General features: G+C 44.1%; 1 protein-coding gene across 1 annotated transcript; it reads right to left on the bottom strand.

The window, feature by feature from the left end:
• Positions 1–4,989: 4,989 nt before the first annotated feature.
• On the bottom strand, positions 4,990–23,297 carry LOC125442145 (interleukin-36 receptor antagonist protein-like). Its single transcript, XM_048513311.1, has 9 exons — positions 23,265–23,297; positions 16,045–16,209; positions 13,298–13,409; positions 11,778–11,832; positions 9,969–10,017; positions 9,199–9,355; positions 8,421–8,549; positions 7,596–7,720; positions 4,990–6,141 (listed from the first exon to the last, which is right to left on the bottom strand). Exons 3-9 carry the CDS (start codon positions 13,353–13,355, stop codon positions 5,932–5,934), a joined length of 783 nt encoding a protein of 260 aa, XP_048369268.1. The 5' UTR covers positions 13,356–13,409; positions 16,045–16,209; positions 23,265–23,297; the 3' UTR covers positions 4,990–5,931.
• Between the last annotated feature and the right edge of the window lie 126 nt (positions 23,298–23,423).

The raw sequence follows: 23,423 nt of genomic DNA, 5'->3' as shown, positions 1-23,423 counted from the left end.
AGAGTAATAGTTTGTACTGACGCTCAAGAAGTAGTTTGTGAGCAGCCAGCTTCTGAGTTCTGGCTCAGGGCAACTTTGGGCATAACTCAGATGTGTGTTGGGATTATTTGGGACCAAAGACTGGAAAGGAAGTTTAGTCTGGCTTCAGAAGTGGGGGTGGCAGGAGAACTACTGGCCCAGACTTTCTTTTGGAAATTAACATATTCAACCAGATTTGAATGTGGGGTATACAATCAGCTCCAGGTATTGGCATGGAAAGAAAAGTTTTGGAACATCCTCCTCACCACCACCACCATGTTGGTGAAAGAAGATAGCTACATAATTCACAGGGGGGAATGCCCATTCACTTCCATGCCTGCCCTCAAAAGATTGATTCGTTCCCTGAAGCTGAAGGTGTGTCCATTTGTTATCAAAAGAGAATGCTTTCTGAGAAGATCTACTTTGAAATGACCAGTTCGTGTTTGTAGTATTTTGTGTCAGGGCCGCTTTCTTTCTTTATTACCTTCTTAATCTTCTCCTTCCTCATAATCATTCGAGATTTTCTCCTGCTTTTCCCCTGTGGGCCTACTGAAAGGCCTTTATTGTGAGCTGAGAGGAAAGCAAGAGTGTGCCCTGAGGGGAAAGGAAGGGAGAAACCCAAGAGATTGCATCAGTTGCTCCTAAAACAACCCAGCAGCCCGAGGTGCTTTCTACTGTTTCGTATTTGTAGGTTGTAAATTGCTTTGGATGCCATGATGGAAAAGTGATATATCAGTGCATTAAATACACAAATGTTTTGTCCTCACAATACCCAGTCAGGTAACTTAGGCATAGAGAGGGTGACTGGCCCAAGGCCCCTTGTCAGTTCCATGGCTGAAGGGGAAGTGGAACCTGGGTCTTTACTGCCTTCATCTACCTCTTGAATTACTACATCGTGAAGGACTGTGGTGACATGGACTGAGATGGTTTTGTAACAGAAATGGACCAGCTAGAGGCAGGAGAAATAGTTTGGAAATCCAGTGCCACCCCTCAGCTTCCCCCTTTCAGGTTTCTTTTAATCCTCAGGGACTTGAACAGGCCTTTCTTTCCCCTCCTTCCCACTTTTAACTGAGACCCTTCAGGTCAAAGCTGGGGATTCTGTGAATGAGCTGCCAAGTGGATTCCTCCCCCTCCCTTTAAAAATGGAAGCACTCAAAGCCCTGATTTGGGTCGGGAATGCTTCACTAGTGGAGGGGGAGGGGCTAAGGCTTCCTCGTCATTTATTTATGTATTTATTTTTCACCAATTACCCCACCTTCCTCCCCAATGAGGACTTAAAGCAGTTTACATTATTCTCCTGTTCTCCCTTTTAACCTCACAATTTGGGTTGCCAGCTCCTGGTTGGGAAATTCCCAGAGATTTGGGGGTAGAACCTGAGGAGGGAGAGGTTTGGGGAGGGAGGGACTTCAGTAGAGTATAATGCCACAGAACGGGGTGGCCAACCTATGGTACTCCAGATGTTCATGGACTGCAATTCCCATCAGCCCATTGTCTTTTTGGCCATGCTGGCAGGTGCTGGTGGGAATTGTAGTCCATGAACATCTAGAGCACCATAGGTTGGCCATCCCTACCATAGAACCTACCTTCCAAAGTAGCCATTTCTCCAGGTGAACTAATCTGTATCACCTGGAGATCAGCTGTAACAGTGGGAGAACTCCAGCTGCCACCTGGAGGTTGACAGCCCTACTCACAACAGTGAATTAGGCTGAGTATATGGTCTAAGCTAGACTGAGAGTACATGACAAGGCCAAGCTTTCACGATAGCATGGAGATTGTCTTCCAAAGCCTATTCTGACTCTCTAACCACTACGCCGCATGCCATTTTCCAGACCTGAAATGTGGGATTGCTGTGAAGGCAGAGTTACAGGTCAAGAGGTCAAGCAGCAACTCCAGGAGGGGATTTCAGATCTAGGACCACAGTGCTGAGGAGGACACTGTCATGGTGCCAATCTGAATTTGGGGGCCTGCATGCCTGCTTTTTAGAAGAAAAAAGTTGCAAGAGCTCTTGTTATTGGCATGGCACCAGCCTACTATGAGGCACAGTGATTTTTATGATCAATAGTTAGCAAAAAAAAAAGATCATGTGAGATAGAAAATAAGTACAAAGATTTTGTTTTCTTGCAAAATGCACTAATTAATATTTTTAAGCAGCTTTCATTAATACTTTATAAACAAAGGCTTGTTATTCTTAACTGACTTTTGCAAAAAGTATTCCCCAGTGATAACAAATGGGCACATTTTCACAATAGGAAAAATATTGCTTCAAAGGGACAGCTTGAAAAATAAGCTTTGTGCGTTTTGTGAAATATGTGGCAGTCCAAAGACTTCAGACAATCAGATAATGAAATAATAATGAAAAGATGTGTCATTATTTTAACAGAATAGTTGCATGGTAGTGAATATTCTAATATAAATATGTTGATTTTATATTTACCAGGCACAATACTAATAATTACAATTAGTAAAACATTTCCTACTTTATATGAACTTTGCAGTATCTCTCATGAAGAGCAAAGCAGTCATCAGAAGGGTTGCTAACCATCTGAAGAAAAAATGTCCTGTCCATTTAATAGACTGTGTGGTTCCATTTAATAGACTGCATGCCTCCATGGTATTGCAGTATCCCAGCACCACTGCAGCCACTGGTCCAGCACCCCTCTGCTATAGGAGCCCACACCAGCACCAATGGGACACACACACACACACACACAGGACTGGGCTGCCTGACTGTTAAAGAGGCAGGACATTTTTCTCCAGAAATGGTCACAAGTCGTTAAGTTAGCTTCAGAAGATGAATAAGATTTCCTCAGCACCTGTGGATCTTTCCCTCCTAATTATTGCAGAAATGTATGGACTTCACTCCTTTTCAGTCTCAAATATGGGAAATTTCTTTCATTTTTTCTTCCTTCCTTCCTTGATTACAGAATCAGAGAACTGGAGGGGCCAAGGCACTGAATATCTTTCTTCTATGACTCTATCAATTGCTGCTCTCAGGAAAAGTTCCTTCCTTCCTCCTTCTCACACCTCCACTCACCTGCACATCTCTTCTCCACCTTGCAACCATGAGGGCAGGAGTCAAGTCCTATATCTCCTTCCATCCTACTTAGAATAGATTAAGAAATGACATTTATTTGATCCTATCCAGAAATGGAGCTCTTACAATAAATTAAGTATATTAGTTTGAATAGATACAAAGGTTCAGAGTAATTTTGTTCCAGGCACACACAGAAACTGCACACAATAGCCTTGTGCATGCTGCAAAATTACCAGTTCAGAGTCTAACAGGTTGAGGGATCCAGATTTGGAATATGCCAACATCCATACATCTCTTCCCAAACAGCACCTTGCTGTGGATTTCTTTTTCCAGTACACATTGATGGACAGGAAGGAGTTAGGAGTTTGCTGGTCTTTACTTTGGCTTCTGCTGCCTCCAGGTTTATCTCCTTGAATGATGGGGATTTTAAAAAAGTTTGAGCACCTTTCCTTTAGAGACAGGACAGAATACCATGTGAAGTATGAAGATTAATGACAAATGACTCTGATTCTGAAGGCTAAAGATACTTCACTGCAGCTCAAGGTAAATTATATAACAGCCCATTCAGACAATCTATCAGAAAAGTCATACACGCAAAACATGCTCTCCACTTGCAGAAGCAATGCAGCGGCAGATGAGGGGACTTGAATGACTCCACCTTTAAAGCACCAATCTGCCTTTAAAGCATTATTTGATGTTACACTATTCACACAAGCCACTTATTACTGTTATTGTCAGGGACTCTGCCTCTTTAAGTGACTGTTCGGGTATGTGAAAGTATGTTACTTTTCAGATCACAGCCTCACACAAATCAAACCCTTACCAGATCATATTTTATAAGCAAATCAAGGACCCTGAATGAAAAAGTACCCAAATGATAACAAGTTAGACTTCAGTTTTAACTTCCCTAGAATTGACCCCCATTAAATATATTTGGCCTTACTTCTGAGTAGGCTACTAGAATTGTTTCATGGTGCCTGCCATTACTGATGGGGGTGGTTAGGCCCTGACTTCATATTTTCCAAGATTCAAGGACAGTTGTAAAAGCACGGTCAGGCCTTCAGCAAGAATTGCTGATCTGAAGGAGGAGATTCTTTCATGTGATAATTTTTTCATAACACATTAAAGAGTCTTTGTGTACAAATCTATAACAGAAACATCCATTTGAGAACTAGGCATGCTCAGCTTGTCTGTGTGGATAGAACCACCATAAATTTGAACAGGAAGTGCTCTGCACAGCTTGTCGGCAATCAGAAAATTGTGTGTGTGGGGGGGGGGGAATACTTAATACCTTCAGCAAAAGTTTTAGATGATCACTGCCCCGAGTATTTAGGTTGCTTTAATCAGATACAGCACTAACAAAGTGTTAAAGCGTGCACTAAGAATTTCACAGGAGACACAGGGAGGTTTGCGGAGGTGCTAATTGTTGGTAGCCTTGCTTCCAGCTGTATCATGCTACAATATCTGGTTTGCTGTTTTTTCATCAGTCTAAGACATATATGAGGTTGCCTTATAGCATTTCAGAAAGTAAGCACATCATGTTTATTGTCTGCTTTGACTGATGGTGGCACTTGAGGCAACAGCATTTCCCAGCAACTGAACATAAGAAAGAGCCTGCTGGATCAGACCAGAGTCCATCTAGTCCACCAGTCTGCTACTCGCAGTGGCCCACCAGGTGCCTTTGGGAGCTCACATGCAGGATGGGAAAGCAATGGCCTTCTGCTGCTGCTGCTCCCGAGCACCTGGTCTGCTAAGGCATTTCCAGTCTCAGATCAAGGCAGATCAAGATTGGTAGCCAGAGATCGACTTCTCCTCCATAAATCTGTCCAAGCCCCTTTTAAAGTTATCCAGGTTAGTGGCCATCACCACCTCCTGTGGCAGCATATTCCAAACACCAATCACATGCTGTGTGAAGAAATGTTTCCTTTTATTAGTCCTAATGCTTCCCTCCAGCATTTTCAATGTATGCCCCCTGGTAACTGCTAACTAAAGATGCCAGAGACTTCAGTTGGAACCTTTTGCATGCAACACTTTTTCTTTGTAGCTGAGCCATGACCCCTCCCCTTAGATGCCATTTCTCGACTTTGTTTCCCCTACTCTGGGAGGAAAAGAGGAAGTCAGTCTGTTTTGTGATTCCATTATGACTAAATCCCACTACTGAGAAATCACTAAATGGAGAAATTGCAGAAAGTCTTCAAAATGTTGACATAACTTCATCCGGAAGTGCTTTGACCATTGTCGGATCACCCAGTACTGATGACCAAATCTTGAAGAGGAACCAGAAAGGAGCATAATTTTAGCACTGGGAATCACAATTAACCCTCCTCCCAGACATGAGATGAGAAAAGGTTGAGCAATCCCCCCTCCTCCCATCCATTTTTTCTATAAAGGCCCAGGGATCAAACTCAGCTCCAATCAAGTCTTCATAAACAAAAGCAACCCAATTAAATAAGATGCAGCTCAAATATTCTTTTGCTCCCTTCAAGGATTATTCCAGAAGACTCTTGTGCTTGCAGGTGTTCATTTGGGGGTTGTTCATTTCTAATAGTCATGGAAGCAGGTATGAAATTGTTGGCTATTCAACTGCAGACTGACACAGCTACCCTCTGAAACTTCCCTCCACAAACTGCACAGTCTCTTGGGCATTTGGGCAGCAGTTTGCTGCAGAAGGCATATGTGCTTCATCCTCACATACAAAATTTTCTGTCTTGAATTTGAAGGAGGTGGAAACTGCTGAATGCCACCAAGATACAAAGCCATCTTTTTCCTAAGAGGCAGGAAATGGTCAGAAAATATCCAAGCACTACTCCTGAATTCATTTGCACCAAGAGGCTCAATCAGAGAGACTAAGATGGACACCCAGAGCCAGTACAGGCTGATTAAACCTTCCTGAAGTAGAAATCAGTGATTTTTTCTGCCCCAAGACGGTTGGTTAACTGCAGAGGCCTGTTGCTGTGGCGACATGTGCTCAGGTACCAGCCTGGGAAAGCAACTGACTCGAAGCGTTGTGTGTTGTCCTTGAAAGAGGTGGTGAAAGTGAAACGCTTGGCTTCATTACTGTTACGGTACAAGTCCAGGATTCTCCGGTTCTGGAAGCGGTCAGGGAGGAAAAGGAGATTGATCACGCGGGTTTCCTGTGCCTGGTCTCAGCAAGAGAAAAAAGCTTGCAAAGGTCTTGTCCTCTTTGCAGAATATCAAAGCAATGGTTGGGCAGCACATCCTGGAGAAATGCCTTCTCCATGCACAGATGTACCACATCATGTTTGGGGACTAGGTCTGACTTCATTGATAGCACACTTCCTTTCTCCAACATAGTGGTTCCCAACCTTTTTTTCACTCACGTACCCCCTGGCAACCCATTTCCCTAAAATTGTACTCCCATATTGGCAAACCCATTATGTAATTTTTGTGTACCCCAAATACACGTACCCCAGGTTGGGAGCCACTGGGAAGGAGTTTATGGGAGATGTTGTGAGTCTTCAGGGTTGGCCAAAGGAACTCCATGGGCCACTCAGCTGACTTCAAACCCTACCTCAGTCATGGAGTGACTTCAAAAAGTCAGTTGCTCACCACTAAAGATGGGAATGACTGTGAGTTCAATCTCACAGGCTGCTTCCAACCAAGAACTGCGGCCTGGTGTCTCATCTAAACTGGAGCAGGTGAGATATTCAGAGCACCCGCACATGTTTTGCTGCAATCTTTCCCAAACCTGACTTGAGAAAGACTGTAGTCAGGACATAACTTTGCAAGCTGTGTTGACAGGAAGATACACATTTTTGCACATCTTGCCCACAGTAGCACTGTTTTCTTTGCCTAAACCTCCCCGCCCCCCCTCGCCCCATCACTTTTATTGCTAAAAACTGCTAAGTCACATATTGGTACAACTTAACACTGTAGCATACATTATTTTCTTTATGTCAATTATCCATTGTTTAAGATCACCAGTGGCATGTTTGGAGGAGTGGGGGCAATAGCGGCCATAGAGGCTGGAAAAAGGATAGTGCAGAGAAAAATAAAGATGTTCTGTTGCCAATGTGAATCCCTCTGCGTTTGCAGCAGCAGTAGAAAAAAAACTCAAAATTATGTCCACAAGGATGTAGCCATCAACCACTTTTGACAAGGATGCAAAAGCACTAGCTGAGCTTAGCCAATCTGAAGATGTTGATGTTGTTACAAAACCAGAGCATCACAGAGGGCAGACTTGCCAGGCCTACTGTGTTCTTTGAGAATGTAATGAAAGGACTGGTCAACAAAACAGCCTTAAACTAATAGTGGTGGATGCCAGTGAGGCTGCCAAGGATTTCATGGGGACATCTTTGCTACACAGAACCAGAGTTCAGACACTTTGGCATCATGCCAGGGGCAGCATGCCAACAATTTCCTTTGACCAATGGAAACCTGGCTTGGTTTATTGGCTGATTTCGGCAAGCTGTACCAATTTCATTAATACTAAGGAACGCGTGCAGATTCCACTCCCTTTGCCCCCACTCGTCACTGTTCATGCTTTCTACAATTCCTTCCTCCCAAAAAGAGGGCCACTCACTTCTAGCTTCAGCACTGGCCGGGATGCCATCCCACTAGAAATGCAGCGTGTGCCGTTGTCAATGCCCATGATAATTGGAAACTTGCTAGGATCCATGTTTGGATTGGGTACCACACTAATTTTGGCTGAAAAGAGAGAGAAATAAGAGCAGGCTGATGGCATAAAATCATGGGCACAGATTCACCAATGCTAAAAAACACAAATGCATTTTTTGTTTTATGAAACAGAAACCATCATTTCTTGTTTGTATTGATGGAAGCATGTGCCTCAATTCCTTTTGGCCTTTCTATTTTCAGTCTGGAATCTCCTTGGCTTGAAACAGCAGCCCCAAAAATCTCTTGAGGGCCCAAGCAGGCATCTCCCCAACCATAACCAACAGGGCTAGGTTGTCTTAGGTGCTGGGTTCAGCATCCTCTACCCACTATTAACCTTTGAACCTCTGAAAATCAAATACAGCAGAGTCATGATGGAAGCCTATGCTTTCTTTTCACCAGCAGTGAGATTAAATGTGCCATGGAGAGAAACACGTCTTACATGCATCTGAAGATGCCAGCCAAAGATGTGGGTGAAACATTAGGAGCAAAACCAACCAGATCACGCCCACACCGGCCGGAAAACTCACAATAGCCAGTGAGATTAAATATGTCAGGAGAACCTGAGTCAGCACATCTTATAAAGTTCATGCTTAGAAAAAGCACCTGCTGAGAGGGAGTGTCACTTGTTTTCCCCTAGTAGTTCCTGAGAGAAGCTACGTCTCTTAAGAAACAAAATAAGCTTTCAGGGGGAGAGAAGGGAGGACATGCCACCACAGAAGGTGAAACCCACCTGAAAATTCCTTCTTGGTTTGTGGAGAGGCCACTAGAAGGCCATGTACTTTACGGACCACTTTTTGGTGAATATCACGCAGAGTGAAGAGGCCAGGCCTGCTCACAACCATGCTTAGCGGTAGTCTATCTGGAAGAGATGGGAGAAATGGTTAGATGCAGACAGAGTGAATTTGTACACCAAGCCATCTTGTTTTCCATGGTTTCTCCATCTCCTTGCCCTCTGTTCTCTGCTCACCTTTGTGGTTTCCCAGAGCCATCCCTCATTCCGTTGTATGCTCAGCAGCTCACATTTCTGAGCTCCCAACCAGTGGCAGGCAGGCTCAAACAGTAATGTGGGTCTGCAACCTATAGACCTAGAGCCATAGAGCATCTCAGTATAGAACCTAGTATGGTTCTTTACCAGAGAAAATGAAATATTTAAGAACAGGTATATTAGAGCAGTACTAGAATAACCAGTATATGAAAGGAAAGCTTTTTATGGTGCTAAAGGGCAACTCAGAGATGATTTAAAGAGAGGGAAATGATAGAGAGGACAGCTTCCTATAATCTAAGTGCAAACAATGGTCAAATTAATGCCACTGCTTTAAACAATTGTGCAGGGTTCTCCTGTGTATATTTATTACTTATTGTAAAATTTTGTGTGTGCCACTTCTCAATAAAGGCAACCACCAGTGTTTGGGCTGCAGGAACTTTACAGATTATTAAGCAACATGTAATGTAATGTTAAGCTGTATATTTTCTGTTAGGCAAATGGGTTTTCTTATCCTGGGTCTTACCTGGCTGGAAGAAGGCAGAGAACAACTCCACCAGGTCGGGGTTGACATCCCAAGGGGAAAAGCTCAGGTTCTTCTTCCCTTCTGGAAGCTGAAATTGCTGCATATCCACAGAGCATATCGAACAATTCGTGCCCATTTGCTTGGTGATGCTCTTCATCTATAGATCACAGATAGTTCCCATGTAGACATACCCCAGGTCAGGTGAGCCTAGGACAGAAGTCAGCCTAGGGCAGAAGTCAGCCTTAAGAGGGGTTCCCTCACTCAGCATTGACTTGTGGCTGAAAAGCTGCACAGAGACAAATCTCATCCCACATTTAGTATGTGTAGTCAAAGAGGGCCAAAGAAGCGCCATGTGGCAGGCTTTATGCACCTTTAAGGGCAACTAATCAGCAGAGGTGTAGCAAGCAGGAAAAGAGCCCAGTGCACTGGTGCGTCCTCCGCCCCCGTCCTGCCCCAGAAGGCCCAGAATGCCCCCGGAACACCCTCGCCACATTCCCACAGGGACGTGCACCTGGTGCGTTGTGCACCCCCCCCCCTCCTGCTGTCCCCCTGGAGCTACGCCTCTGCTAATTGGGGCACAGAGAAATGACTGATAATTCAAATGCCAGTTACAATTTAACTTAAAGCTAGCCACACTCTTTCAGCTTCAGTTTTCCATATGTTTAACAGGTGTAAGACTCCTATCTTGAAGGGTTGTTATGAGGCCACAAGCAAGGTTATTATTTTAATGTACTTTGCAGATTAGAAGGTAGGAATCAGCAGGACTGTACCTTTTCAGTGAAGGCTGATCCTGTCTCATCGATCACATCTTCAGGCACACTGGAAGGGGGGGGGGGAGCACAAGATCATCAGAATTCTTAGAGCTCAGTTCTACCACTTGCTTGTTAAACCGCCCAAACAGGTTAAGTGTGCTTTTCACCCCAAAGGCAACATTCTGCAATCAGACTACATTGTGTGGAGAAAAAGGTATTAGCATGCACGTATTTCTTTTCCATCTACCCCCCCTTGCTTCTAAAACTTGTGGAGTTTTCAGTTCCACCACACAATGGAAGGAAGAGAAGGTAAATGCGGGCTAGGAAGACACACACACCCATCCCAGGACAAAGAGAAGCAGTTCTGCAAAAGCTCAGCTCTTCGGACTGTTACCTAGCGCATCTCCCCAGGATCTGTGCCTCCTCCAGAGGCAACCTGTGTTATCCCTAGATTTAAAGCTATTATCTGAGAACTTGAGAGTTAACTTTTTTTAAAAAAACCAGTCCCCAAAATTTAATGAACCACTGCTGGGGTAGGGGCTAAATGGCTTGCCCCTGGACTGCTTTAAATGCCCATTCACACTGATGAAAGCAAAGGATCACAGACAAGTGGAAGACCAACACCTTATGCAGTACTACCTCACACCCCGGGCCTGCTATGCATCATTTTATCTCACTGTAACCAACATCCCTTTGAGGATACAGGTAAGGTTGCCTCTGGAGATTTGGGGATGGAGCCTGAGAAGGGTGAGGTTTGTATTTGGGAGGGACATCAGCATGATATAAAGCCATAGAGTTTACCCTCCAGAGGAACTGGACTCTGGAGATCAGCTGTAATCTCAGGAAATCTCCAAACCCTACCTGGAGGTACCAGGTTGGATCTGTGGCACTTGTTTTCTAATCTCCCAAGTAGTCTATTTCCTGGGGCAGAGATTTTTCCAAATTATTGTGCAAAGTTTAGGGTTTAACACTTACAGCAGTCTATCCTCCCCACCCTTTTCATTTCATACGTACAAATTAATTCAGTTTTGCATTTAGTACCAACTCGAATAGGATTTAAACCTGTAAAGACCAACGAGGCAAGGCAACCCCTGGGTGGAATCAAAGGCAACAGAAGAACATTCAATAAGAGGTTAGCTGACAGGGCAAGGTGAGGTTTTGGGTGGGGGGAGACATTAAGAAGACAGGAGAATCTTCATTCTGACCAACGAAATGAAACAACCGTATATTATCTGTGACTAACAATCAAGCCTGTGGGCAGAATTTTTGTGCTGGTGGATGGATGACTAAGAAAGCCCCGAAGAAGGCACTGTATGTTAATATGCAAAACAGGAAACGGAAGATGACATCAAAGTTGTATAGCTTGATGCTTCCGTGGAGTTAAATTAAAAGAGACAAGGGCTGGGATGCCTGCCTCTCATCCTTGAGGAGAAGACGGAGGATGTTCTCTTGCATGGGAAAATTCAGCTCGCATATTTTTCCTCTCCATCTTTCATCAGTAAAATATGGTTGTATTGCAACTGATCATGCACCTCAGGGGCAGGGTGGAAATAAACCCACCATCAGTCAGTAGCTCGTTCTCTGCTGAACAAAAATATCTGGATTGTGCTCTGTTAGCCTCCAGCCCCAAAAGCCTCCAAACAAAAACTTTTGCTGCTGTTAGCATCTGAAGGCCCTGGGATTTCATTCCCCACCTCTTGGTCAAAACCAGAATAGAAGTCCAGATTTCCGGATTCATAAAAATCCGCAATGAGATAGAACCACTGTCTTCACCGGCCCCCCTATATCCCACCTCAGAAATGCTCAGCTTCCTATTAACAGCATTACCTGGAGACTGCTTCGTGAACATTGTCCATATTTGGAACATGTGGAAAATATACACCTGAGCATGGATAAAAGACAAAGAGGCCTGTTAGGCTGATGACAATAAGGATGGCACAATAACCAGACATTTTTCCCAACATGCATTCCACAATAGTGCTCATATTCCACAATAGTACTCACGTAGCTGGTGGGAAAGCAGATACCATTGGCTCAGAGTAACCAAGCTATGAGTTCCTCTGAAACCGTTTTGGGAACACCTTCCCATCTATCACTGTCCAGCTTTTCCATTCACCAGGGAGTCTGGTAAGGAGCCCTTTGCAATCAATTTCCCACCACATGCTGCTGAGCCCCTACAGAAAAGTAAGGCTGACAAGAGCCACCACGAACCCTAAACAAAGGCCATTTATACACATGTGGTTTCCTTCACTTTTTGCCAACTCGCCCATCAGATCAGATTTTCATTTGCTCATTCATTTTCTCCTGTCCAGAACTGGCTCCCTGTTCAGAACCAAGAATCCCTGCATCTTCCAAAACCTCTTAAAACATTACTTTTCTTTCAAAGGGAAAGCAAATTTGATCAGCGAGCATAAATGTTTCCCTGGTTTTTCCCCACTTCAACCCCCACCCCCTCCCTCCCTCCCTCCCTCCCTCCCCAGCCCCAACCCCTATACCACTACCCACCTCCCTCCCATGCACCATTTTGTGGAAATCAGCAAAGCTGGGAGGTTCGTGCTGCTCAATTACTTTTTTTAAAAAAAATTCACTGCAGTCTATTGACAGTGCAGTGAACCCAGTGAAGTCAACAAGGCCTGGCTCGGCGCGAAAGAATACCTGAGCCTCCTGACAACAAGGTTTCACTGGAAAACACACTGAAGGGACAGCAGGGGAAAGCAGGGAGCTTTGCACACTGGATGCAAGGCTGATCATACTGAGATCACCCTGTCACTGCCAGACACATTCCACCACCACCCCAATCACTCAACACTAAAATCCAGACCCACTGTTGTTTTTTTCCTGCCTGGTCAACAACTATTGAAAAATCAGGCAGGCCAAAAAAAAACCCTTTAAAGGCAGGCAATCTCCCATCATGCACAGGGCAAATCAGGTTGGCAGGGAAAATGGTGGACTGGGCCACAGAAAGACACTTTGGAGGAGGGAAACCAAAATCAGAAGGGTCAGAAAACCCTGAGTGTGGGGGAGGCTGTGCAAAAACCTCAGCCCAAGGCAAAGCTTGAGAACTGACTGCATATCAGCCACGTGGCAAGTAGTAAGGGCACCAATACCCAAAGGTTTTTCTTGGGACACGTCATACTTCCCCACAAAAACTCCCCAAGCTCAACCCATATACTGTACAAAAGCAAAGCATATGGCCTGATCAGCTCTATGGGTTCTGGGATGACCAGTGGGCCCACAATTCTGACCCCTAGCCTGCTCCTCTTGGCAGTTCCACTGAGGAACAGCAGAGTGCACCACCAGCTTCCCCACCACCAAAAGTTCATTACGTGGTACCTTCTCATACCCACCACGGGCAGTCGCACTCCGGCAAGAAAGAGACTCGAAGACAAAGATCACGAGCAACATCTTAGCGGGAGAGAGAGCAGAAGGCCTTCTGAATGTTGCTTCAATCCCTGGAGACTGTCACAAAGGAGTAGCACCGATCAAAACTATTTCTAGCTCCAGATTGAATGATAACAACACCTGTAATTAACATTCATACTCCCCTTTCTCTTTGCTTAGGGCCTAACAACCAGTTGGGTTCTGCAAAGTTATGTATGCCAAGCAGCTGCTTTTGCTTCAGGATGCAAGGGTTAAAAAGGCCAATAAATGCTAAAGATGACTGCTAAAAACATGGTGTCATTTCCTTGTGGATGCAGGACATTCCATCCAAGCAAGAAAATGCCTAGACACATGAAGCAAGTGGAAGCAGCTACCAGGTAGTAGTTTTTGGATGCTGTTGATAGTGACAAAGTGGGACAGATCTGACTCCAAAGGCACAATCCAGTGGGTTTCTTCCCTACTCAAGCCTCACAGAAATATGGTAACAACAGCAAAGTAAGCAGAGTTAAGTCCCACCTCACCTTGGCCAAAATATTGCATGAGTTGTCGTTCAGCTTAGAGCTACTGTGTATGTGCAACTATAGGATAAATAATTAAAAGACCAAGTTTCTGTCTTATGAATTCCTTCTGAGCCAGGTGCTTGCACAGAAAGAAAACTGACACAAGCAGACATTACGTGAGACGGATGTTCCTGGCTGCTTCCGAGCCAGCTTGACCAAGGGCTTTCTCCCCTCCAGTTTGCTCAGTGACTGTCTTGAAATTACAAAGGAATCTCTCTGTGGATCTCTTCTGTCCCAGACTGAAACGCGCTCTTTTCCTTCCCCAATTCCACCCACTTTCCCTTTTGCTAATCCCTTCCTAAATATAACAAACTATGAAGGAGTGTGTTGTATATGTTCTGGTCTGATTTGGGATGGTTCAGGGGATGCAGTAGCTGTGCGGTGGCCAAGTGTTTGGGAAACCAGTAGAGAAAAATGGAGGGGAAAGGTTTCTGGAACCAAACCGAGGAAAAAACATGGAGAATTTTTTAAAAAACCATAGCACTGGGTGGCAAGATACACTGTAAATAATTTGTGTGGAAAAGGCTGCTTTCTCGGCTGGACAGCAAAAGAACTACTGAGGCTTCCCCGGGCTACAGCCTGTTAAACAATATGCTCACTCCTGTTGGATTCATTATTTCAAATTCTCTGCTGCCTCTCTCTCTCTCTCCAAGCGCTTCTGAATAAATGGTTCATTATAAACTGTTGTGGCAATGGCTGCATTTGCTTTTCCTTGCTTTAGCAAACTGTGACAATAAAATTGAAAAACTACCAGCAATTATTTGGGGCTCGCTATAAAAGTGTTTTGGAAAGTACCTGAGCCACTCCCAATGGGCGACAAAGAATGACTTATTTCATGAGGGTAAGAAGAGAAATCTCCAGAAGTAATTAATTACCGGAAGATTAAAATAAAGGAACAGGGAGGAAAACAGGATTTTTGTGAAGGTGGAATAGGTAAGTAGACCTTTACCAGAACTTATGAAACTGCCTTATATTGAATCAAACCATTGGTTAAGCAAGGTCAGTGAGGTCTCTTTTGACTGGGTAGCTCAGTGGTGGCAAACCTATGGCACAGGTGCCAGAGGTGGCACTCGGAGCCCTCTCTGTGGGCACACGCAAACAGAGTCCCCACACACATCTAGGCTGGCCTGGGCTCAATTATTAGCATTAAACCTAAGACCTAGTTTTGGGGAAGCAGTGTAAGTAACCCTGTTAAGTGCTGTTAAACCCCACTGATTTTCATGCGAAGAACTAAAGCGCGATTCTTTACCTGGAAGTAAGTTCGGTTGCTGGCAATGGGGCTTGCTTTTGAGTAAACCCTCCTAGGGTTGTGATTCACCCATTGGAAGAGTTGCACGGTTGCTTCAAAGCAAAGCCACCGACTACCACCAAGCTTACTCTCGAGTAACGCACACCTTGGAGCCAACCATTTTTTCTAAACTAAAACCTCAGTATTCAGGTCAAATTGCCGTGTTGGCACTTTGTGATAAATGAGTGGGGTTTGGGTTGCAATTTGGGCACTCGATCTCGAAAAGGTTCACCATCACTGGGGTAGCTGCTCTCTGAGGTTGAGATTCTTTCACATCACCTCTTATCTGATCCTTTTACCTGGAAAAGTCAGGGATTGGACCTAGGACCTTGGGCATGCACAGCAGATGCTCTACTATGGTTCCTTCCTTTCTCACTTGCCTTCTGGCAGGTGGAGGTATATTGTTTAAGGAGAACGCAGCACTACATTAAGCATCTTGTAAATCCCTAGTTGTATAGCTCCTAGCTATATGCAGACAAGTAATCCTTTAAAAGCACCAAACAACACTAATTTGTATGGAACAGAAATCTCTAGATGAATAACTGGCAACGAATACTGCTAGCAAAAAAAAAAATCACACTTCGTAGTAATCTCCTCATTCAAACTCACATGCAGAATACCCTATCCCCACTCAAGCTCACTGCATGCCCTAAAGCTTAGGCCAATCTCTCTCTGTCTCAGTCTAACCAACCTCACTAAGTTGTAGTTAGGATAAAATGGAGGAAGGAGGAGAACCATGCATACTCCTTTGGACTCCTAGAAAGAAATGGAGGATAAAAACAGCACCCATCCCAGGGGCCCACACACCATGTGTAAGTTACCACACCTCTTGGCCTAAACTTGGGCCTTGCCCGGAGCCACTGACCTGACTTAGCTAAGAACAGAGTGAGGTCCGTGTGCGGAAGAGCTGCGTGCCCACTTTCATCTGGCTGTGCCTGAGCGGAAGAGGTCCGAGATGAGACAAAGTTCAACTTCCCACTCGTAAAGATAAAAACTCCATTAGAGGAAGCAGCAGCTGTTTGTCGGAAACCTGAAAATAAGCACCAAGTAAGAGCGTGTGAGAGAAAAGGAAGTTCATTTTTACATACATACATGAAACAGACCTTCCTGGAAAGTTCCTCAAGATATTTTGTCCAGCCCCGATCAAAGAGAGATTTTCTTCCAAGTCTACATTTGCCCCCAGAAGACCTGAGAGCAAACTCACAACATGAAAAGGAAAGTCAAAGTGAGAATTTAATTTTCACCAGCTGTTGACAGATGTGAATGAACCAAGCCTGCCATGTCCAATGCACTTTAAAAAAATACTTCCGCATGTGCTAAGATGCTCTAGATGTACACTGAACCTTTTCACAAGACCTGCTGATTGTGTAATGTTATTGGAAGGGGAAACCGACTGCTTTCCGCAAATTACAACACAATCCTATGCTTCAGTTGTGCTGGCTGGAGAGCTACAAGATACCAATCATGCCACACTGACATGAGTGGGTCCATAAAGTGTCAGATAAGGGGAAACCACCTTTGAATGTCTCTTGACTTGAAAAACCATAAATCACCTGCAATTTGACAGCAAAAATATGGTGTGTGGCTCTGCCCAGTGTGAAGTAAATGAAACTTGACGTTGTCGTCTAAAACAATTCTGACCTCTACTACAAATGCCATAATATTCCCAGGATGTCTGACTATATCTTTTCTCCCCTTCTTTCACTCCGACTATACTATACTATTAAAACACAACAGCCCTGATCCAATTGTGCTCAGTAAAGCTTTCCCATGTCACCACCCCTCCAGGTTGCTCTCAGAAATGTTGACTTATCAATGGAATTTCCCGAGAAAATGGACCACAACTGTGATACCAGGGGTTTGTTGTAGTGCAGGACAGATGGGACTTTAACTTACTAAGAAAGTTCCTATTGGGATGCTGCTATAGAAAGATGTTGGGAGCCAGGAGAACACTAAATTGAGCCTAAGCAATGCAATAGGACCATTTGACTCAGATCCAGCCCACAACTACAGTGTGAGTAGGTTTCTCCTATATACCAGAAGGTAGGCGAGATGACGAATGTAGCTATAACCATCGCAGTTGTTGCCATTGAACTGGCTTGCTGTAGGACTCTTTTAATGGGCCAGTCGGCCTCTCATCGTCACAGCCTCAGACTTGCTCAATGGCAAGAATCAGTACTTTGAAGCAGAATCCTTGTTTTATTGATAACAAGCATAGGAATGGCAAATGGCTCTATTGTCTGAACTGGCTAGACCTTCACAAGTAAAAGATTATATTTTCCCAGCAGAGCTACGCCAGATCCACCCCCACTCCCGAGGAAATAACACACACACACATGCACAGTTCCCAGAGGGGAGGAGAAGGAGGTGGGGGAAAAAGGGAGGTCACACACACACACATTCCAAAAGTGGATAACAAACCAGCGGCTTGAGAACGTTCTCCCAGACTCCCACCCATTCAAGCAGGAAACCCCCAGTAGCAAAAAAGCATGGCAGGACCTAGGCCAGGGGTTTGCAACCTGCGGCTCTCCAGATGTTCATGAACTACAAATCCCATCAGCCCCTGCCAGCATGGCCAATTGGCCATGCTGGCAGGGGCTGATGGGAATTGTAGTCCATGAACATCTGGAGAGCCGCAGGTTGCAGACCCCAGACCTAGGCTAACATAGTGGAGGGTCATCAAGACGCTCATATGGTAAGACACAAAAGTAATAAGGGGCACTGAGGTGGGGTCAGAAGAAAGGAGGGGAAAGCAAGCACACACCTGATACTGCGGCAGCTCAGCTGCTCCCTCAGTGGCTCCAGGCAAGGCAGATAAGACGGAATGTGATGGATTATGAGAAGTGTCAGTGTAGTGTAATGGCTAGAATAAAACATGTTTTTCTCCAGTGTCTGTACTATAAAAATATTTGCACTAGTTTTGTTTCACCACTGCCAGGTAGATTTCCAGGTCACATAGGACCATTGCAAATTTCTTTGCTGCTTACAGATATCAGTCCTGATATAACATACAGTGTTGCCAGGTTAGCAGCACTTGGAGGTCTGGGCTATAAAACAGGGTTAATGAATTCTAAGGTTACCTTACTACAGTGTACCACATGCAATCTAATAGTTACAGTATTTTATCTGTCAATTTTATTGTTCCCTTTTAATATTTTCATTCTTATTTCATCCCCTTTATGTTCTTATCATATTTCCTTTATGTTCCCAATTTTCTTCTGCCAGTAAATTCTTTTAGATCTATATTTATAGTTTTAATATGTTTTATCCTTTTAATTGTATCTTACCTGCCTTATGCTGGTCTATGACCATGATTGATTGATTGATTGATTGATTGATTGATTGATTGATTGATTGATTGATTGATTGATTGATTGATTGATTAGGTAGGGTTTGGGACACTCTGGTTCAAATCCCATCTCTCTAATCCAGGGGTCCCCAAACTACGGCCCGGGGGCCAAATGTGGCCCCCTGAAGGCATTTCTATCCTGCCCTCGGCCATAGGCATGATGCGGCTGCATGGCTCCATTCATGTGCAGTGGGGGCTTGAGGGAGAGGAGGAACCGGCCCCAACGGCTGTTGATTGCAGTTACATGATGGCACCCCCCCCAAATCTCCATGAATTTTCTTGACCCAGGAGTTGAAACCTTTACATGGCAACGCCTCTGCTCAAATTACCTTCCCTCTCAGGGGCTACTCCATGTGTTGCTCCTTCTAGGCTTTCTCTGTTCCAATCCCAAGACTCCTGACATTGGCATCAGCCAGGCTGGCGTAATCGCCATTGGCTGCTAGAGGAAAGAACCCTGTGGAAGATAATACCTTGATCCCAAGTTAGATGGAATGATTCATTGGGAAAGTTCTGCTTTTTTTTTTACAGGGGAAGGTATTCCACAGCCTCCCAACAATATATTTGGAGCCCACCCTGTACTTGGACATACTCTTTTGGTCACTGTCTCTAAAAATAGACCATGACAGAAAGGCTGAAGCAGGGCAGAAATCAAACATTTTACATAAATCATTTGTGCATAGGGAATTTGTTCATATTTTTTAGTCCGGCCCTCCAACAGTCTGAGGGACAGTGAACTGGCCCCCTGTTTAAAAAGTTTGGGGACCCCTGCTCTAATCTGTCCAGCTCATTTTGAATTCTGACCCTGTGGGGTATTAGTTACCCCTCCTCATTTGGTGTCATCTGCATGCCCTCTATTTCATCATCCAAGTCACTGATAAAAATATTGAATAGCACTGGGCCCAGGACAGAACCCTATGGCACTCCACTAGTCTCTTCTCTCCAGGATGAAGATGAACCATGAGCACCCTTTGGTCAATCAACCAATTACAAATTCATCTAACAGTAGCATTGTCTAGTCCACATTTTACTAGCTTGATTGCAAGAATATCATGGGGCACCTTGTCGAAGGTCTTACTAAAATCAAGGTATGCTTTGTCCACAGTATTCCCTTCTTCTACCAAGCTTGTCGCTCTATAAAAAAAAAGTGATTAGATTAGCCTGGCATTACTTGTTGTTGAGAAACCCATGTTGGCTTGTAGTAATCACAGTATACCCTTCTAAGTGCTTGCAGACTGTCTGATTAAAGATTTGCTCTAGAATCTTTCCTAGTATTGATGTCAGGCTGACTGGGTGGTAATTGCCCCCCCCCCCTTTTTAAAGATGGGGACATCATTAGCCCTCCTTCAGTCTGCTCGGACTTCTACTGTTCCCCAGAAGTTCTCAAAGATTATAGCAAGTAGTACTGAGATAACTTCTGCCAGTTCTTTTAATAGCTTGATTACCTGTAGTTCCTCAGGTAACCAGGTATTCCTGTGCTACCTCTTTATTTATTCTGTGTTGAATTTCTTCTGCTTTATCTTCTGTTTCATTTCCCCCAGGTTGAGAACTGTTTTCCTTGTAGGAAAAGAGGCAAAGAAGGTGTTGTTCCATTCGTAGTTTGCCATCCTCTTCATGCAGTGACCCTATCATATCCTTTTTCTTCTTTTGGCTATGGACATAACCAAAAATCCTGTTTTATTGTTTTTAACCTCCCTGGCAAGCCTGAGCTCATTCTGAGCTTTAGCTTTTCTGACTTGCTCTCTACACTTCCTGGCTATTTCTTTGAATTCCTCTTTGATGATTTCCCCTTGTTTCCATTTCTTGTACATGTCCCTTTTAAATCTCAGCTCAATTGAAAGTTCTTTCGACATCCATCCTCATTTCCTTAGACACCTTCCATTTTTCCTCTTCATTAAAACTGAATTTGTGCCTTCAAGGTCTCACTGTTAAGAAACTCCCATCCATCATGCACTCCCTTCTCTTTTACTATCCTTGGGATCACACCCAGTAGTTTCCTGTTTACTGAAATCAGCTTTCTTAAAGTCTAGAATGAATGTCTGACTGCGCTTGGCATCCCCTTTCCACTGTATAACAAACTCAGGAAAACATGGTCACCCCCACTTAAGGATCCTACCACTTCCACCCCATTAACCAGGTCATAATTGTTAGGAGCAGGTCTAAAATTGTTCATCCCCTTGTTACCTCTTTCACTTTCTGGACCATGAAATGTCTGCAAGGCAAGTAATGAATTTGTTGGACCCTATAGCCTTGGCAGAGTTTGACTCCCAACAAATATCAGGATAATTGAAATCTCCCATTACTACTACTTCTCTCCTTTCTGAAAATTTGGTCATCTGTTCCAAGAAGGTATCATCTAACTCTTCAGTCTGGCTTGGGGGTCTGTAATAGACCCCCACAATGTTTCTCTCTCCCTTCATTTTTACTCAGATGCTCTCAACCTGGTTCCAGAATTTAAGAAGAAGTAGAAGAGTTTGGATTTATATCCCCCCTTTCTCTCCTGCAGGAGACTCAAAGGGGCTTACAATCGCCTTGCCCTTCCCCCCTCACAACAAACACCCTGTGAGGTAGGTGGGGCTGAGAGAGCTCAGAAGAGCTGTGACTAGCCCAAGGTCACCCAGCTGGCGTGTGTGGGAGTGTACAGGCTAATCTGAATTCCCCAGATAAGCCTCCACAGCTCAGGCGGCAGAGCTGGGAATCAAACCAGGTTCCTCCAGATTAGATACACAAGCTCTTAACCTCCTACGCCACTGCTGCTTAAGTCATGGATCTGCTCACAGGTAAAATCTGGTATATAATGCTACTCTTCCTCCTTACCTAATTGGTGTAGTTCTCTGAAATTGGTTATACCATTCATCCCCCCAGGTTTCAGTGATGCCTATTGTATCATAATTGCTTTGCAGTGTTAAGAGTTCAAGTTCATCTTGTTTATTTCCCATGCTCTGTGCAATTGTGTAGAGACATCTAAGGCCATGATTCATTCCCCCGGCTGCTTAAAGTTTTCACTCTCCCACTCTTGAGTTCTTTAACTATTCACTCAGTTCTATCTATAGCCTTCAGACTATTATCTCTAGCACTTGATGAACTGCTTGAATAATGTTTTGCTTCTCCCACACTCACATAAATTCACAATACACACACAAATACCTTTATGAATGTACTGGCTGTTTAAGATTCTTAGTCCAGACGTTTAAAAATTACATTTTTAAATTATTGTTACTGTGGTATAGAGGTGGTGGTGATACCGGTAGGATGCCACTGCTCAGTTAGAGGGGTATGTCATCATTTTGATTAGAGCTGCTTCAACTCCCAGTAGGAGATGTCCCTCACATCTCTTCCTAGCTGACCTTCAGTGCTAGATTTACCTAAAGGCTTGGCAGGCCCCCTAGGGCCTCAAAATCTAGGGGGCTTCCAGCCAAGGTGTATAATATTTTTTCACATTATCATAGGCCTTTCTTATACATGTTGTCATAACATGCTGTAGTCTCTAAACAATCCTTCAGTCATTTTCCTAACACTCCAATTCAGAATAATGCTGTCTTAAACCAATAACTCTACACTAGTGTTTATTTCTGTATTGATCCTGTGAATTGCGGGATTTTAAACACCCATCATCATCCTTGACTTTACTCAGTTTTTGTTTATAACATTTTTCCATCTTCCTCTAGTTGTGAGGGTGGGGAATTGGGAGGGGCCTCACAACAGGAACAGCCTATGGCCTCTCTTCATCTATATCAGGTACTGCTGACTTTCTATGTATGCTTTAAGCCAGATTTAAGACTGATGGGATTTTCCCAAAATATCACCATGCAACAAATCTAAAACCCACCGGAGCCACTGGCCCTAATCCACTGCTGCCTTGGCAGGAAAGAGGGGACTTCTCACAATTTCACAACTTCTCATTGATGTTGAATAAAAGGTTTATCAAGTCAAATTCTTATGTAAAGCAAAGCTGAATAGATAATCCAAGGAACAGGAAGAAGGTGATGTCACAGCACAGGAAGTTCTCTTGAGGTCATGATCACAGCCAATAGACAAGTGTATGAGCACGTATGTGCAACTGCGTGCCCAGGGAGTTCGTGATTCCTGGCTTCCAGATTTGCTCAAGGGTTCCTGTACAGAAGGCAGCCTTGAAATTAGCTCAGATTGAAGTCAGCAAAATTGTGAGGGGAAATACCCAGTTCTCATTTTTGAATCATCACTGGCATCTCTCCCATGTAGAGGGCAAAACCCAGAGACTGGCAGCATTCTGTCTGATGACTTAACTTAGATTGGTTATTGTATGTCACGTAGACATTGTTTTGTATGTGCTGGCACAGTGGTAGGCAGTCCATATCCAGCAACAGAACCTCCTGAATATGTTTCAAGGGAGGCCAAAGATTTACCAGCATGAGAAAACCACCGCTGCACGATATGGACTAAAGGCATTGCCCCCCCAAAGATTTTTGCAAAATATTAACAGCAACTTTTTTTCCTTTGCAGAACAAAGCACATAGCTACATATTTTAAAAGAAAACCCTAAAATATAAAACATAATTAAAGCAAACCCCTCATAAAATAACTCAGAGATTGCTCTGGGGATTCCTATTAGCTTCATTTTTAAAAACACACACACACACACCGAAAAACAAATAAGATGTTGGCCATTTATGCATTTGTGGTCCACCTCACAGTGAGCCTACAGTTCTTTCAGGTCAGATTTTTCAGTTACACACACATTCCCCCCCCCCCCAACTCACCATGCTGCAAATCAGATCATGCCTGTGTTTTGTTTAATACAGCCAGTAAATTTCCATGTCCACTTTCACAAAAGGGCACTCAGTTACACATCAGCATATGACTCAGTGGGGCTGAAGTGGAAGATGTATTTTGAAAGCTGCCTTCTCTGTGCATGGTTA

Source organism: Sphaerodactylus townsendi, linkage group LG12 (genome assembly GCF_021028975.2).
Source record: "Sphaerodactylus townsendi isolate TG3544 linkage group LG12, MPM_Stown_v2.3, whole genome shotgun sequence".
NCBI lineage: Eukaryota > Metazoa > Chordata > Lepidosauria > Squamata > Sphaerodactylidae > Sphaerodactylus > Sphaerodactylus townsendi.
The sequence above is the reverse complement of the archived record's forward strand: the minus strand, read 5'-3'. Positions and strand labels throughout refer to the sequence as shown.

What these genes read in the sequence shown, in the direction of transcription:
- LOC125442145 (XM_048513311.1), bottom strand. Translation starts at nt 13,355, where the DNA reads ATGTTGCTCGTGATCTTTGTCTTCGAGTCTCTTTCTTGCCGGAGTGCG. An exon ending in CCGGAGTGCGACTGCCCGTG is followed by an intron (nt 11,833 to 13,297) that starts GTGGGTATGAGA and finishes ATCCATGCTCAG; the next exon opens with GTGTATATTTTCCACATGTT. An exon ending in GATCAGCCTTCACTGAAAAG is followed by an intron (nt 9,356 to 9,968) that starts GTACAGTCCTGC and finishes TGTGATCTATAG; the next exon opens with ATGAAGAGCATCACCAAGCA.